This window comes from Salvia hispanica, chromosome 2 (assembly GCF_023119035.1).
Source record: "Salvia hispanica cultivar TCC Black 2014 chromosome 2, UniMelb_Shisp_WGS_1.0, whole genome shotgun sequence".
NCBI lineage: Eukaryota > Viridiplantae > Streptophyta > Magnoliopsida > Lamiales > Lamiaceae > Salvia > Salvia hispanica.
In genome coordinates, this window is record NC_062966.1 from 17,747,103 (window position 1) to 17,764,741 (window position 17,639).

The following is a 17,639-nucleotide window of genomic DNA, read 5'->3' on the forward strand; positions in this document are numbered from 1 at the left end:
CGAGGTTCTCTTGTGAGCATATGTTGTTTACTGCATCCATTATGTCCTCCGCGCCTTCCCCGTTGGCTCGATCCTTACCAAAAATCTCCTTCCAGTCGTCAAAGTAGGGCCATGATTTGGCACGCATGAACTTTGCATTTCCATCTTTCTGTAAAAAAATAAATTAAGAAAATTTAGCATCAATTATCATACCTTCACAATCAATAAAGAAAAAGTTTTATCAGCAATAAAACTAAGTAAAGAAGATTTGAGAATGATAAATTACTTTTTCTCGGAGAAAAGAAAATTAATCAAGCCACGTCCTAGTCATGGTGAATAAAAATTGGCAAAATTTATGTTTACTTCTTTCCCTTCTCAAATAAAAGAAAATTAATCAAGCCACGTACTATAGATTATTGCTACAGAATTCAGTTTCTATACAAAGGCATACCTTCACAATTTCTGCCCACTGTTGGTCATCACAGTCAATTTTGTGGTCTTCATTCAGATTAAAACCGACACCACTTAAATTAAGGATCTGTTGAAGAGAGTAATAACTCTTTTTCCATGCAGACACCTTCGATATGATATTGGGATTAACCTTCAGATCAGTTGTCGGAAACTCGCGGCGTAGCGCCTCTTCCAGCCTAACAAGGTATCCGGCGCGAAATCCATTATCAGATTTCCAACCCTGAGCAACGAGCTCCTTCAAGGTCGCGAGTAGAACCCCTTCCTCCCGATCAGTCCAAATACGCCGAGTCCTTTCGCTTTTGGGTTGTTGGGGTCGAAGACCCCCGCCAGTTCCTGGTCGTAATATCATTCAAACACACACCAAATTCAGCGCATATGATTCTGCGGAATTAACGAGGCCAAAATGAATTATCTAAACACAAACCGCGACCACCAGAAGAGGAGTCCACGATTGCTTTGCTACCCCGGAAATCAGCCATGTGGCCTAGAAAAAGCAACTACATCATGTTTGGCCATGACAATCACACACATATAGTGAAAAAACACAACACGTGAAGATTTAGTAGGATTTAATAGAGAGCCTAATAGTAAGATTTAATAGAGAGCCTAATGCCAGTAACAGAAGTTTGTTTACCTTTCGAAGAATCGTGCACAAGAACGAAGCCGCTTGAGAAATAAGGAGGAGGGGAAGGAGAGTGAAATGCGATGTTCTTTTTTGTTTCTCCCACGTAGAGTATATATAGGAAATAAACAGATTCAATCATTTAGGTTTAGAGGGAGCCGCCATAATAAGGAGGGAAAAAAGAGCGCCAAATTTTTGATATCAGATTCAATCATTTAGGTTTAGAGGGATCCGCCATCAGAAATAAGGAGGGAAAGAAGAGCGCCAAATTTTTGATATTGTTTTTTGTTTCCAGTATATAGGAACGAAAGGATTTGATTAATGCACAAGATTTGATTTGTTAGCTACTTCTCGAAATACAAATAATTAAATATTACTTGAATAGAAATATTGTTTTGTTAAAAATCCTCTGATCACATACCTCTTTTAATATGAAACTCAAATATTGTTGCATGAAGCGGGTAAATTTCTTGAGAAGATACTCGGGCGCTAGTACGTACTAACATATTATTGTTTTGTAAAGATGTTTTAATACACATAATAGAGAGTTTTCACATGGCATCATTTTAAGAAATGAGAAATACTTTAAAACAATTGAGATTTGATTATGGAGTAGCACAAAGTTTAAGAAAAAAGCAATTCTCACTAAAGAGAAAGAGGAAAAAGTTGCGAGAGCATTTAGCTAAGGGAGACAGGAACCGTTGCACAACCTTATAGGAATAAGAACAATTTTGCAATCTTACAACAAAAGGTCATAAACTTCTGCACATCTTGATACTTATAAACCACAACCAAACTTTATGGAACATAAATACAAGTGTTAAATCCAAAGCTTGCTACTGACAGCCTAGATTGTCAAAGCTTGGGCCGTATTCTACATTCTACATCAAATGACAGGTCATCAAAGAAATACTTGAACAGAGATCACAGAACATACTCAGCCAAGACAAGTTTTTAATATAACCAACATGATCAACAGGTCATATTCAACGTAGCTAGCATAAAAACACTAGCTAATCAAGTACACCTATTGGATTTTATTGAAAGAAAATGATAGAAAGAAGAATGGACAGATGACAAGGAAAAATAAGCAAACACAAAATATATATTGGTTCAAACCACATTTCCTAGTGACAAAAAACATCACAAAATAGCTTCATCATACTGAAAATAAATATTGGTTCAAAAACATTACTAAATTCAAAACATCATAAAAACGCTTGTCTTATTCTAAGTCTCTGTAAGGAGCTTGCTGGTCAGGCTTTGGATGGGCATGAAGAAATATCCGAAGTCCACATTATGGCGTGTCTTCCACGTTGGCTCTGTCCTTACCAAATATTTGCTTCCAATCGTCAAAGTAAGGCCATGATCGGTCACGCATGAACCTTACATATACATCTTTCTGCAATAAAAAAGTAAGAAAATCCTGCATCACTTATCAGTAATGAAACAAAAGTAAGAAGTAAGAAAATTTATCAGTAAAAAGTAAGAAAACCCTGCATCACTTATCATACTTACTATAATTAAAAAGAGTTTTTATCAGTAATGAAACAAAAGTAAAGAAGTATAGATGATTTGAGAATGATAGGAATCACTTTTTTCTCAAAAGAAAAGAAATAAAATAAGCCGCTTCCTAGACACATTGAATAAACAATTGAGAAAATTTATTTTACATCTTCCATCCAACAAAGAGCGTAATATGTATACTACAAATTAGATCATTAGACACAAGCATACCTCCACAATTTCTGCCCACTGCTGGTCGTCACAGTCGATTCTGTGGTCTCCATTCAAATTAAAAGCAACCCCGCTCTGCTTAAGGATATATTCGAGAGTGTAATAACTTTTTTTCCATGCAGACACCTTCGATATGATATTGGGATAAACCTTCAGATCCGTTGTTGGAAACTCGCGGCGTAGCGCCTCTTCCAGTCTAACAAGGTATCCGGCACGGAATCCATGATCTGATTTCCAACCTTGAACAACAAGCTCCTTCAAGGTCGTCAGTAGAACATCTTCCTCCCGATCAGTCCATATACGTCGATTCAAAATACCTTGAAAATCAGCCATGTTGCCTAGAAACCAACGACGTCAAGTTTGGAGGTATCCGGCACGGAATCCATGATCTGATTTCCAACCTTGAACAACAAGCTCCTTCAAGGTCGTCAGTAGAACATCTTCCTCCCGATCAGTCCATATACGTCGATTCAAAATACCTTGAAAATCAGCCATGTTGCCTAGAAACCAACGACGTCAAGTTTGGACACGACGATCGCACATATAGTGAAAATACAAATAATTTGAAGATTTTTTGGAAGATTTAACGTGTATGAAGTGTGTGCATAATCTTCTTGTTAAAATTATTTACAAAACATGGTTCAATAACAAGAGTATTTACCTTTCAAGAATAGTGCACAAGAAGAACAAAAGCCGCCGCTCGTGAGTATTAAGGAGGGAAAAAAGAGAGCAGAAATTGGAAGTTCAGTTTTTTTTCCCACGCAGAGTATATATAGGAAATCAAATGATTTAGGTTTGAGCGTGAGATTATAAGGGAAAAAATAAGCCAATTGTGATATTCTTTTTTTATTGAATGGAATTTAAAAGATTTGATTAGGTCAATACAAAGGACAATCTAGGAAATAAATTAATTTATTAAGGTCAAATTTGTCATTGCATATCTATTTCTTATTTCATAACTTCCCTACCAAACAAAGTGGGCTAAAAATAATTAACTAGGTTATCAAACGTGTGTTATTAAAATTATATCTTTTCCTAACTTGGCTTTAAATCTAGATCACTAACTAACCTAGGTATATTCCACGCCACTTATCAAACGGACCCTTACTGTATTAGTATGTGCTAAACTACGACCATAGCAATCTATTACTAATATTAATTCCAACTCAATAAAAGACAAACAATAGATTTAAACAACATATAACAACAAATCGTACAAAGATATCAATATCTAGCTAGCTACAATAGTATGTCCCTATAATTTCGCATATACTTAATTATGCGTGTGTTTGAATATATAGGATTTCAATTTCAACTCTGCAAAATACTATTGCTCACTTACATAAATCTTGTCATTAAATTTTCACAAACTTAATCAATGGATGAGTTATTAAATGGAGTATGATAAAACTGACATGAGGTGATCAACATCATTTTGAATACTGAAAAACCTTCCTAAATTATTGTACAGAGATAATATTTTTATGGCAAACTTGTGCCATCAACTCATTCTGCAGTAAGCACCAGCACGAATCTATAAGCTATAAGTAACCAACTAAAAGTAAAAAAGCCATTAATCTTCCCATTGAAAAGGGTGAATAATTAAAACATGGTAACTCAAAGTCCAAAATCATTTTGAATAAATACAACCAAATGGAGTATTAAATAGTAGTACATGCAAAATTCCAGAAATGAGAAAGATGTACTACAAAATTTTTAAAAAAAGTATAGATTTGAGGAGGATGAGTATGGAGCAGTAAGTAGTGTCAGAAATTGCATAGAATATTCCCAGACTGATTTAAGTATAATAAGTGCAAAGATTTATTGAGTGCATATGAAATGAAACAGAAGCAAGCTTATGCATACAGTTTAGTTGCACATAAAAAAAATCAGGCCAAGTAGCCTAAGGAAAAACAGAGAATATGTTAAAAAGAAAAGGAGAATAATAGTGAGTAATAAAAGTTGCAATGCATATAGTAGTACACTCCATATTTATATAGTGGCTGTGGCGGTTGGTTGGTGTAAATTAAGCAGCAGAAGGAGCAGGTATGTATGAAACCGCAGGCTCGGGGAGAGAAGCCAAGATGGATGGCCGTGATGCAACTGCCTTGAAATCCAACGACTCATCGTTGTACACGTCCCACCATTTCTTCACCAGCATCTTGATATCTTCCCTCTCCATGTTCGCTTCCTCCCCTGTGTACCTCCATGGCTTCGATCCCTGCACCCAATCCATCGTTTTTCTTACTACTTACTACTCTCCAATTAATCAACACAAAGATTATTAAAAAAGAGGCTTACAGCAGCGCAGTAGTGAACAACTTGGACTTTGTTGAGCTCAACATTTTCCGGGTGGCGCCACAGCATCGCAAGAACGAGGTTGTAGATGAGAGGAATCGGCTTGTACACTTTCTCAAAGAACATGTTCAAGAAATCCTGCTCAGCGAATGGTGTGGGCGGGGTGATGCGAAGGGTGTGTAGGAGGTCGTCGTAGGTGGCCTTGCTGGGCTCGAACACGAACATGCCCGCGTTGAAGTAGAGCGCAGGAGGTGACCCCATCTCACCCGGCCATGCCACCTTCTCCGGGCACTGCTGGCAATACCCAACCGAGTATTGTTTCGAATGGCTCCATGTCTTCTCGCAGAAGCAGTCCATCACAGCGTAGAAATACCCGTCCGGTGTGTCCAAGAGATGATCGATGTTTTCGTATACTTGGATGTCAGCATCAAGGTACACCATCTTCTTGTACTCCAAAAACTGTTATCACACACCAAACACGACAACTCACCTCAAAAGACGAGACTACAAAAAACAACTTTTTATTTTAGCGATGGAAATCAGTAATTACCGAGGGATTGCCCACTGTCAATAAACCACCCTTTTTTCGTAAGTCTATCGAGATAATGCATTTAGTCTATAAAGCCTACACCAGTAAAACTACTTACATTCCATATACGGAGTTTGGAGTAGTTGATGACGTAGTAGGCCATGGCGAACTGAATCTGATTTTGCGGGGGGTAGATGGGGACGATCTCCTTGACGATGCAACCTTGATCCCTCAAGATCTGGCGGTGCTCCTCCGGGACATCCGGCAAGATCGCCACGACAAGAGGGTAAGCGCTCTCGACCTTCCTCAAACCCTTAGCCAACCCGACCACGCCTTTCACATAGTCGCCCGCCCCAGCAAGGAACGTCACGTAGGCTTTCTCTGAGTCGAGCCCCGAGACTTTCACGTCGCTGGGGAGAGCAGATTCCACCGGAGCCATTGATGCTGAGGAGTTTAGGAAAAATAGGAAGCCCTAATTGCCTTTTTACTTCCTGGCATTCAAGGGCGAGGCTGCTCGTCTTTATATACTGCTCAAATCAAATGACATGCTCATGCACTGCAAATCAACCCCAAATGAAACTCGAATAAATGGAGGAATATTCTTTATTTCCTTTATATTTTTTCATTACGCTTTTTTCTTATAAAAAATGTGTTAGTATGTGGAGGGAATGAAAGAAGGTGAGCTGATGTTTCAGTTAACTTTTCATCTGAGCCTTATCAACTGAAGCAAAGGCTGAGATTTAATGGGCTTATTAAGTCATATTCGCGACATTATGGTTAGATATTATTAGTCCTCTTTCTATTTCCTAATTTCTTCCACGGGATTTTCCTAGAAATTTTGTCGATGAAATTTAAGCTAAATGAGAGGTTCATGTATTGGATGTCATTGTCTTCGTGGAATATAATTTTTCGATGAATATGTATGGTGAGAAAAAGTGATCGAGTTGCTATAGTCGTCTACATGTCGGTCGACGCATCATAAAAACAGTAATGTACGGGTATAATTTTGCAAACTTTAGATAAGATAAATTATATCAACTGAAAAGTGAGAACAATGAAACAAATATAGGTAGTGAATATTAATGTCATCCATATGAAGGGATCTAAAAATAGGTTCTTTTAATGGTTTAGTGAGAAAAAAGTAAGTACTCCACAAGCTTTTAAATAAATACTGTAAATTGGACTTATGCAGTACTAGTATTTTTCATTTACCTTTTCTTTTCTGGTTTTTAAGCCTCCCATATTAATTATACTCCATATAGTACAAAAAAGGAATTCACTTACTCTTGGGTGCAAACACATCTACATCGCAATTAATGTATAATTGACTATCCTAACATGTTCGCTCAATTTGTAAAGGAAGACAAAGAAATAAATAGAAACCAATATAGGAGTACTTTTTATGGAGCCTAGCTACTTGGCCACTTGGAATTTCTAAATAACTGGTTCAGCTTCCATTTCACGACTAACTAAATACATTTATATAGTCTCGCACTCAGAATTATAACAGTGTTAATTCGATTTATGTGAACACAAATAATTGGCTTGAATCTGAGGGCGACAATGGAGAGAGGGACTTACACAGCTGTAAATACAGCTACAGAAAGCGGCCGAGGTGGCGCTATGCCCCGGCCATGAGCTCAGCTGAGGTGATGCTTCTCAACACTCCCACCATGCATAATTTATATGGCCATTTCTCACTCTTCATATCCTATATATTATGCTATACATCAGTGATAAAAAGAACGAAATCTTAATGAATAATCAAATATGGAAATTATTTTTTTTTAATAACAATTATGTCATTTTTAGATCTATTTAGTATATATTCTAACAAGAGGCTATTCACTATTAATATTAATGGTTCTTAATTAAATTTTAATTTAACAATGAGTACAGAAATTGCAATTTGGTTTCAAATTTAGCCACACAACTCAACAATGAAATTATATTGCTGAGCCAGTCGATCATGCAGCTAAGCTATGGTTATCATCAATTTCATCATCAAAAATGTATTATCGCTATCTTGGTTTGGCTACATATCAAAATATTTATTTCTTGATGTATACGTCCTTTAAGATTGATTAACACGTGCTCTGGAATTTATCATCCTGCTGGTGCTCTACTTGAGTCACAAGCAAATTAATACTCCATTATTCTTTTGTACAACGAACCTATTATAGTTTTAATTTGGTCACAAATAATTTTATTTTAATATGAAATTCCTCACTATTGATTTTAACCAAATTTTGCTCGTATCAATAGAGCATTATAACATTAAATGTAACAGTATATATGTTACATAATTACTGATATTTCATGTCGTCGAAAATGGTTTGCTTTACTTTTTGGTTATCAGAAAGGAATAGGAAGAAATTAATCCCTAGCAACACATCCCAAAAGTGGGAATAAGCAATCTTTAATGTATCAAAGTAAAATTCGAATCTTTCCTTACATAAGTGGAATACAAATCTAATGGGAAGTTGGTAACTACAAACGGAAATCATATTTAGCAACTACTGCAAGTCAAAATTATTCAGTTGTTCTTATCATTATCAATTATGAGAGTCAAAATTAGAAAAGAGAACCAAGTTAATTCGATGTCGAATAATTAGTCGTAAAGCCTCTTCCTTTCAGATTTTATTACATTAGTAACTCATGTTTTGTGTTATAAGTTAGTACACCCTCCATCAGACTCTAAGTGAACTGTTCCATATTGGTATGTCCCACTATAAATAATACATTTCTTAAAATAAAAATATCACTATTGTTGAAAGTGATAAACTGACACTTATCAAACATGAAGACACACAAACGAAAGGGGAAAACTGAGGGAGAAACTTATTAGCTTTTATTTGTCTTTTGTAAAATATACAAGTAATACAAAGAGAGTTTCCTCGCCTATTTATACTACACTGCACACTCCTTATTCTCCTATTTTAACAAAGCAGAAGAAGAAAGAAAATATCTGTAACTAACTTTGACGACGGTCAACTTCCAGCTCAGCACCAGCTCAGCTCTCTCTTACTTCAACACGCCCCCTCAAGGTGAACTGTATAAGCTGCAAAAGTTCATCTTGGCCAAAATATCAGCAAAAGCTGTAGGTCCCAATGGTTTGGTAAAAATGTCTGCCAACTGCAAATTATTTCTGATATGCAGTGGTTTGATCACACCCTCCAAATATTTTTCTCTAACTGTGTGGCAATCGATCTCAATGTGCTTCGTTCGTTCATGAAAGACCGGGTTGGAACTGATGTGCACTGTTGCTTGGTTATCACAGTAGAGTGGAACTGCCTTCTCAACCTTTATGCCAAAATCAGTCAGCAAGGCTATGGCCCAAACGACTTCACACGTGGCATGAGCCATGGCTCGGTACTCTGCTTCTGCCGAGGACCTCGAGATAGTATGTTGCTTCTTTGCTTTCCATGAGATCAAGGATGAGCCAAGGAATAAGCAATAGCCAGTCATGGACTTTCTAGTGTCCGGACATGCAGCCCAATCAGCATCTGCAAAAATACTAAGTGTAGGACTGGTTTCACTTGAGTAAAATAGTCCGTGCCCGGGAGTGCTTTTCAGGTACCTCAGCACTCTCTCACTTGCTTCCCAATGTTCAATGCAAGGCTTAGACACATATTGGCTAAGTTTATGGACAGCAAATGTGATATCTGGTCTAGTGATGCAGAGATACAAGAGCCTGCCAATTAGTCTTCTGTATCTAGCAGGATCTGTCATAGCATTTCCTGTATCTTCTTTTAGTTGCTTCAATGGATCCATAGGGATGGAGGAGGGTTTGCAACCAAGCATGCCACTGTCCCTCAGCAAGTCCATGCTATACTTTCTCTGGGAAACAAGGATTCCCTTTTTGCTTCTAGCAATCTCAAGACCAAGAAAGTACTTGGGGATCCCTAAGTCCTTGAATTTAAAAAACTGAGCTATGAAGGTTTTGAAGCTCTCTGTCATATCCGGCTTATTTGTGGCAATAAGTATATCATCAACATATACAACAATGCCAAAGAATGTCGATCCATCAGCCTTAAAAAAAAGGAATGATCAGAGGCAGATTGTTTAAGGCCAAATTTCTCCAGAGTTTCTGAAAGTTTCAAATACCACTGCCGTGAGGCTTGCTTCAAACCATACAGGGATTTATTCAGCTTGCAGACCAATTTTGAACCAGGTGGGTGCCCCTCTTCAACAATCAGACCAGGGGGCAGGTTCATATAGATTTCTTCCTCTAAATCTCCATACAAGAAGGCATTTTTGATATCTAAGTGAGATAGGCTTGCAGACCAATTTTGAACCAGGTGGGTGCCCCTCTTCAACAATCAGACCAGGGGGCAGGTTCATATAGATTTCTTCCTCTAAATCTCCATACAAGAAGGCATTGTTGATATCTAAGTGAGATAGGGACCAACCATGAATTGCAGCTAGAGCAAGAATGAATTTCACAGTGGTCAGCTTCGTCACTGGAGAAAAGGTGTCTCAAAAATCAATTCCCTCAAGTTGTGTAAAACCTTTTGCAACAAGTCGAGCTTTTAATCTTTCAACTGAAGCATCAGCTCTGAATTTGACTTTGTAGACCCATTTGCAGTCTATGGGAATTTTCCCTGCAGGAAGTGGCATTATTCTCCAGGTGTTTCTCACAGCAAGAGCAGTGAGTTCTTCTTGCATTGCTTGCTGCCACTCAGGATGAGGAGAAGCTTGGGAGTAGGTCTTAGGTTCGAAGACAGCAGTCATCAAGATGATATATTTGAGGTGAGTGGGTGAGAGTTTGGAGACTGAGAAGAAAGCTGATATAGGATATGGTGTAGAGGATGTGACTGAATTGCATAAGTAATCAGTTAAGTGGGGTGGAGTTTTAGTGATTCGACCTGCTCTTGTGGTCTGAGCCGGCTGGAGAGGTGGAGGAGTATTTTGATCAGCTGGATGTGGAGCAATATGATTATAGATAGGGGGTAATATATTATCTGCGGCAGAAGGAGTGGAGGATATTTGTGGAGAGGCATTTTCTGAGGCAGAAAAAGGAGCACTCAATGGTGATGCACCACCAGAAGTAGGGAAAAGGGATGGTGATAGATGAGCAAAAGGAAAAACCTCTTCATGAAACACAACATGTCTTGAGATATTTTCTTGCATGGTGTCAAGATTGAGCACTCTATACCCTTTATAACCCGAAGGATATCCCAGAAAGACTGATTTAGAGGCTCTAGGTGAGAATTTATCTCTTTGCCTGCTCAAAGTGGAAGTATAACAGAGACAACCGAACACTCTCAAATGGTGATACGAGGGTGTCTTTTTGAACAAAGCTTGAAAAGGTGACAAATTATTTGGCAAGGCAGAAGATGGAATTCTATTTATGATATAGGAAGAAGTCAAAATGCAGTCGCCCCAAAAGTGAATAGGGAGATGAGACTGAAATAAGAGACTTCGGGCTACATTCAATAAGTGTTGATGTTTCCTTTCCGCCCTAGCATTTTGTTGTGGGGTTTCAACACAAGAGTGTTGTACAACAGTCCCAAAAGAGGAATATAGTTCATGAAGATTAAACTCAGGTCCATTATCAGATCGTATTGCTTTGATCTTTTTGGAGAACTGTGTATGAATGGTGTTGAAGAATTGGGTCAGGATAGTTTTGGTGTCAGATTTGTGTTTCATCAAAAATGTCCACACAAACCTAGAATGATCATCTACTATTGTAAGGAAATAGTTATATCCCTGTGAAGTAGAAGGTGAAAAGGAGCCCCAAATATCACAATGAATCAGATCAAAAACATCAACAGCCATAGAGTCTGATTGGGTGAAAGGGAGATGTTTTTGTTTGGCTAGAGGACAAACATCACAGAGATTATGAGAATTTTTGGAAAAAGACAGATGTTCATTCATAGATTTCAACTTATTGAAAGATAGGTGGCCTAATCTCATATGCCAAACATCTACAGACACAGCAGCATTGATACAAGGAGTTACAGAAGGCTCAAGAGAACCTGATACGGAGGCAGAAACATGAAGTGTGTATAGATTGCCAAGCCTACTACCCCTCCCAATCAAAGTCCCCGGAGAAGCTCCCTGGATTTCAATAGAGTTATGAGTGAAGTGTACGGAACATGATAAAGAGGAAGTAAGAGAGCTGATAGAGATAAGATTGAAAGAGAAACTAGGAACACATAGCACAGATTGTAGAGTAATATGAGGTGTTAGGAGTATGGATCCCATATGTGTAACTCTGGCCTTAGTGCCATTAGGCAGATTGACAAAAGCATCAGTGACTGGAGCAGAATTTGTAAATAATGCTAAGTCACAACATACATGGTGAGTTGCACCTGTATCAAGGATCCATAGAGGGGAAGGGGAGGATATAGCAGCAATATATGGAGAAAACAGAGTAGTACCAGTAAAAGGAATTTGATGAGGTGTAGGTGAGGGAGTGGACTGTGCGGCAGAAGTGGCAGTGGAGGGAGTGACAGCAAGCTGCGATTGCAGTAGAACAATCAATTGTTGGCATTGATCAGGAGAGGGCAGAGACACCACCTGAGAAGGAAATAAAGTGTCATTGCCATCAGGCACACAATCTTCAACAAGATTAACAGATTTTGAGTTTGCAAAATCCTTTGAATTTGGACTTGCAAAGTCTTTTGAACCAGGTTTTCCCTTATTCTTTCCAAATCCTGGGGGAAAACCGTGAAGTGAGAAGCAACGGTCAACAGTGTGGTTGGACCTTCCACAATGCGAGCATTGAACTTTGCTATTACCAAATCGTGCAGCATTCGCAGCATAGGGCTGCTCACTGGAAGAAAGAGGAATTGATACAGAACTGAGGCAGCCTTCAATGTTCCTCTGCCTCTCCTCTTGCACAACCAATGAGAAGATCTTAGATAGAGAAGGCATTGGTAACTTAGAGAGTATAGTAGATCGAATTTGAGCAAAAGAGGAACTCAACCCGATCAAAAACTGCATCGAGCACTCATCTTCCTGGTACTTGTGCCACTTCAATGCACTATTGCAACGACATAGATTGCATGAACACCAGCTGATAGGTTGTGAGTGTTTATACTCATCCCATAGTATACGCAGATTGGTGAAGTAAGTGGTCACATCCAATTGACCTTGGGTGAGTGACATTAGCTGCTGCCGAAGATGAAAAGCTCTAGCAGAATCAGCTACAGAAAACCGATCACGAAGATCTGACCAGATCTCATGTGCATAATCCAGATACATCACACTTGAACAAATTTGTGGAGAAACGGAATTACGCAGCCACGAAACAACCATACTATTGCAGCGTATCCAAGCCGGAAAGAGCAGATCGTCATCGGCTGGTCGGAGCAAATCACCATTCACGAACGGAACTTTATTTTTGGCTATCAAAGCCGTGACAACAGATCTGCTCCAATTGATATAATTGGAACCGATCAACACCTGAGCAACGAGCTGCTGGCTCGGATTGTCGCTTGGATGCAGATAATACGGACTCGCCGTATCCTCGGCATGAACCACTTGATTTCCACCCCGAGGAGCCATTCTTCCATACACAGAAATCAACACACAACAACAGAGAACGCAGCGGAATTAGGAACTTTTCACTGATACCATGTTGAAAGTGATAAACTGACACTTATCAAACATGAAGACACACAAACGAAAGGGGAAAACTGAGGGAGAAACTTATTAGCTTTTATTTGTCTTTTGTAAAACATACAAGTAATACAAAGAGAGTTTCCTCGCCTATTTATACTACACTGCACACTCCTTATTCTCCTATTTTAACAAAGCAGAAGAAGAAAGAAAATATCTGTAACTAACTTTGACGACGGTCAACTTCCAGCTCAGCACCAGCTCAGCTCTCTCTTTCCAACGGTCAACTTCCAGCTCAGCACCAGCTCAGCTCTCTCTTACTTCAACAACTATCTCTACTTGTGTCATCTCTCTCTTATTTTATTCTTTCCACTTAACTCACAAAATATAATACAGAGAGGGCAGAGGAAATTAGTCTAGAGTAGTAAAACAGAATATATATATATATATATATATATATATAGGGGTGTACTAAGATGACAACTCTCTTTATTGTAACATCATACCACCATTTTAGGCCATTGGATTTGAAAATCGTGTGCTTGTCATGCTGCCACGTGTAAAAACACGGAGGGGTAAAATAGGAAATTTCTAATTTTACGTTACCAGATTGCAGTGTTGTTCATTGAATATTGCAGATCTTTACCACAACAATATTGCAGTTTACCACGACTGCAATATCTAATACAATAGACTGCAAACCCGTGTTTTTTCACGAAACTTAATCCTAGGCGTCCATAAATGAGATCTAACGTTCTATATTAGTGGTATGGTGGCACCATAGTGCACCCCTATATATATATATATATATATATATATATAGGTGTATAGGGTAGTGATATAATGAAAACCATATATATAATGAAAACTCAAAACATTAATCCTATCCATTAACTATAACAGATTTGTGGTTAATATTGCGTAGAATTTCTATCTCAACAGGAGCATGTATTTTGTCAACAGAGGGTATTTTTGTAAGTAAAGTTTCTAAACGATTCTTGCGTTCCTAATTTCTCTCCCGCCTTCCAAAACTAAAATATTCACATCATCAAAAGGATCTTTACATAGAATCAATATGATTTCAACAAACATTTTAGAATAAATACAGATTTTAGAATCAACATAGAATCAATCGATTTCAATTAAATATTCAATATCAGCGGAACAAAAGAATCAGTGCAAAAATCAACAAGAACAGAACAAAAGAATCAACGAAATTTAAGCACAAAAAATTAACATAGATTTCAGAATTCAACAAAAAAGCAACGCGATCGATTCAACACAAATTCAACAAAAAATCTACAAAAAATCAATACATATTTTAGAATCAATACGATTTCAACAAAATATTCAGCATCAGCAGAACAAAAGAATCAACGCAATTTCAACGCAAAAAATCACCAACAACAGAATAAAAGAATCAACGAAATTTCAGCGCAAAAAATCAGCCCAGATTTCAGAATTCAACAAAAAAGCAACACGATCGATTCAACGCAAATTCAACAAAAAATCTTCACACAGATTTTAGAATCAACATCGAATCAACACGATCTCAACATAAAATTCAACATCAACAAAGAATCAACGCAATTTCAACGCAAAATTCAAGCAATTTTTTCGACGAAAAGGAGAGAGAACGAAGAAAAGGAAAAAAATTGAAATGAGGGGAGGAATTGAAACTTTAATAGAACGACCAAATCTGGATTAAATGATTCACCATATTATAATATGTCTATTATACCCTCCGTTGATAAATTGAGATAAGTTGTTGACATTTTAATCTGGAATAATATCAATCGTTGATTAGAATTAATTAGTGGCTAGGATTAAAGTTATGAGTTTTCATTATATATATAGTTTTCATTTGATCACATTTCTAGTAGGACTTATATCAAATTGGGGTGGGCAGTGGGAAATGGGAATTATATCAAATTGGGGTGGGCAGTGGGAAATGGGAATCTGATTCCCCACTTGCACGTACAAATAAAGTAGTCTCATGGGTTAGGATGATCTGTTGTGCAATTTTACACAATAGCTCATTTTATTTATTTGTATATCGATTCATTTTTTTTTCCTGTTCCTCTGTATTAGGAACAGCAGAGGATCCCCACACGTAGTCTCATTTGGCTTTCAACTTCAACTTTAGTGTTCACAATTCAATCTCTCTTATATAATATCCATCCATTTTAAGTCTTTTTTACATGAATTTTATATTGCTCAAAAAAATAGTTCTAATGAACAACATAAATTTTAATACTATAAAATGAATAGTAGAAGATAAAACCCACTTTATTGGAAAAAGAAACTCAGTACAAATGAGTACTATTTTAGTTGACAGAGCATCTCCAATGAAAAGGGCCTGTAATTTTCATGATAAGAGCATCTCCAGTGACAATAGGCCAGCTACATGCGAGCCACTCTCTCTCCCTGCTACGTCATCAACACTAAAATTCCACTTGTCACATCAATATTTTACTCAAATAGGCTAGCCTAAGGCCAGCCACAGGCTAGCCGCAATAAAAATAATTAAAAAACAACTACATTTACGGAATTAAATTTACGATAAATTACGGAATTAAATTTACGAGACATATACGGGAAAATTTATTCATTTCATTAAAAAAAAGGTACATAGATAAAAAAAAAACATGATTTTTTTAAAAAACAAAACGGGCTTCCACACACGAGCCCCCCCGCTCTCTACTCCTCATCGTCGCCACCGCCACCCGGGATATCTGAGCCCGCGTCTGAGCCCCCCACCAGTGCCCTCGTGGGATCCAAATCCACCTGCATGTTCTCAAGCATCGATTGAAGAAACCTCTTCTCCGTGGGGTCAGTTGCGACCCTCCACTTTGGAAGACCTTGTACATCCGTTCCTCCGTTTTTTGACGCGAGAATAAGGTGTACGCGCGTGGGGGGGGGTGCCGAGATGACCTCCTAGGCCGATAGGGGAATCCTCCCCTCGCTGGCCGTTGCGCCCGCGCTTTTGGCCAACCGGGCGAGGGTGCGACGAAGCAAATGATTTGAGGGACTCGGAAACTCCTCGCATCCGCGGGGAGGTCGTGGGATCCGCCATGGCCGCCGCGCATTGCACCGTCGGAATAGTTCGGCCCGCTTTTCGGCCACCCAGCGTAACGCACTCCGCTCTCTCGAACTTCTCGGAGTCCTTCAAAGCATTCAGCATAGCATTCCCAGAAGGTAGAACTCCTTATAAGTCCCCTTCACGGGGAACCGACTCTCCGCTACCCTCCGGCGCGCCCTCCTCGGCCTGCGCCTCACTAGTCATCATGCGGAGGGCGTTGGCGTACACCCCCGAAAATCGGCTGACCGCGGCCCTGTTGCGCTCCCACCCCTTCCGGCACTTCTCCCCGTTAGTCAGTCCTTTTTCGTATGAGTAGCCTCTCCTCCTGTAGGCTGTTCTAATCTGCAGTACCCACATGTTGACGCATCCCATGGTTGTTCGCAACCAATGATCGTCGCAAATCGACAACCACGCCTTTGGCCACGCCTCGACGTACTTCATCCTCCGTCCACTTCCTCCGCGTGAGGGTGTCAGCGGGCTGCGACGACTTTCCGACCACCTTGCTCTTCCCCTTGGACTTCTTCTTCTTCGCGCGGCCCGACCCGCTGGAAAGTGTCCGGATCCCCGAGATCGATCTCCATCTCATGCAATGACAGTGGTCATCCTTGGTGAACGCGGCTCCAATGTGTGAGACGAAGCCGTCAAAAAAACAAGAGAGGGACGATAGACCGTGTCCCCCGGTGACCCCGCATCCCGGGGTGCATCCTCCCCGCCGTACATGCATCATCCCCATCATCGTGATGCATCCCTCCCCGCCATACATGCATCATCCCCATCATCTGAGATCGCCGCTGCATCGGGGCATACCTCTCCACCCCGGCATTGCCTCGCCCGGCGCCTACCCCCACCCGGTATCCCCACCGCATCCCTCGCATCCCCCTGCGCTCGCCATCATCCCCATCAAGCTTGCCAAGGGGCGTTAAACCCTTGGCCCATCTCCCGCCATCCGGCCCCATCCAGATCCCACGGGACCGTGAGAGTCGAGATCCGCGTCGCCGAACTGGGCTCGTTGTTGTTGTCCATCGCTCGATGTTGCTCTTGACGAAATTTAGAGAGAGAGAAACAAGTGGTGCAAATGAAAATGAAACTAAAATCGCGTATATATAGTTTTTCAAAAAAATTCAAAAAAAATAAATAAAAAATGGGCGCTGGCCGATCGGCACGCCACAATGGCGGAGAAACATAGCAATGTAGAGTGGGAAGAAGGGATATAGTAAAATGACTTGGGCTTTACCACTATTTTACTATTTTACTGGCCCAAAAGGTTTAAAGTTAATGAGTTATTGGTGTGAATCCAATAAATACGACTAATTTAATTTTGATATACATCTAACTACTAATAAAATACTTAC

General features: G+C 39.4%; 3 protein-coding genes across 3 annotated transcripts; all 3 read right to left on the reverse strand.

Annotated features, from left to right (window-relative positions):
* Positions 1–2,165: 2,165 nt before the first annotated feature.
* On the reverse strand, positions 2,166–3,392 carry LOC125208272. Its single transcript, XM_048107856.1, has 3 exons — positions 3,318–3,392; positions 2,810–3,155; positions 2,166–2,474 (listed from the first exon to the last, which is right to left on the reverse strand). Exons 2-3 carry the CDS (start codon positions 3,140–3,142, stop codon positions 2,370–2,372), a joined length of 438 nt encoding a protein of 145 aa, XP_047963813.1. The 5' UTR covers positions 3,143–3,155; positions 3,318–3,392; the 3' UTR covers positions 2,166–2,369.
* A 1,214-nt stretch (positions 3,393–4,606) lies between these two features.
* Positions 4,607–6,217, reverse strand: LOC125208269 (galactinol synthase 1). The gene is made up of 3 exons (XM_048107851.1): positions 5,755–6,217; positions 5,111–5,566; positions 4,607–5,030 (listed from the first exon to the last, which is right to left on the reverse strand). The coding sequence occupies exons 1-3, from the start codon at positions 6,073–6,075 to the stop codon at positions 4,836–4,838; spliced, it is 972 nt and encodes a 323-aa protein (XP_047963808.1). The 5' UTR covers positions 6,076–6,217; the 3' UTR covers positions 4,607–4,835.
* A 2,248-nt stretch (positions 6,218–8,465) lies between these two features.
* On the reverse strand, positions 8,466–10,094 carry LOC125208270 (uncharacterized mitochondrial protein AtMg00810-like). Its single transcript, XM_048107853.1, has one exon. The coding sequence runs from the start codon at positions 9,594–9,596 to the stop codon at positions 8,679–8,681; it is 918 nt and encodes a 305-aa protein (XP_047963810.1). The 5' UTR covers positions 9,597–10,094; the 3' UTR covers positions 8,466–8,678.
* Between the last annotated feature and the right edge of the window lie 7,545 nt (positions 10,095–17,639).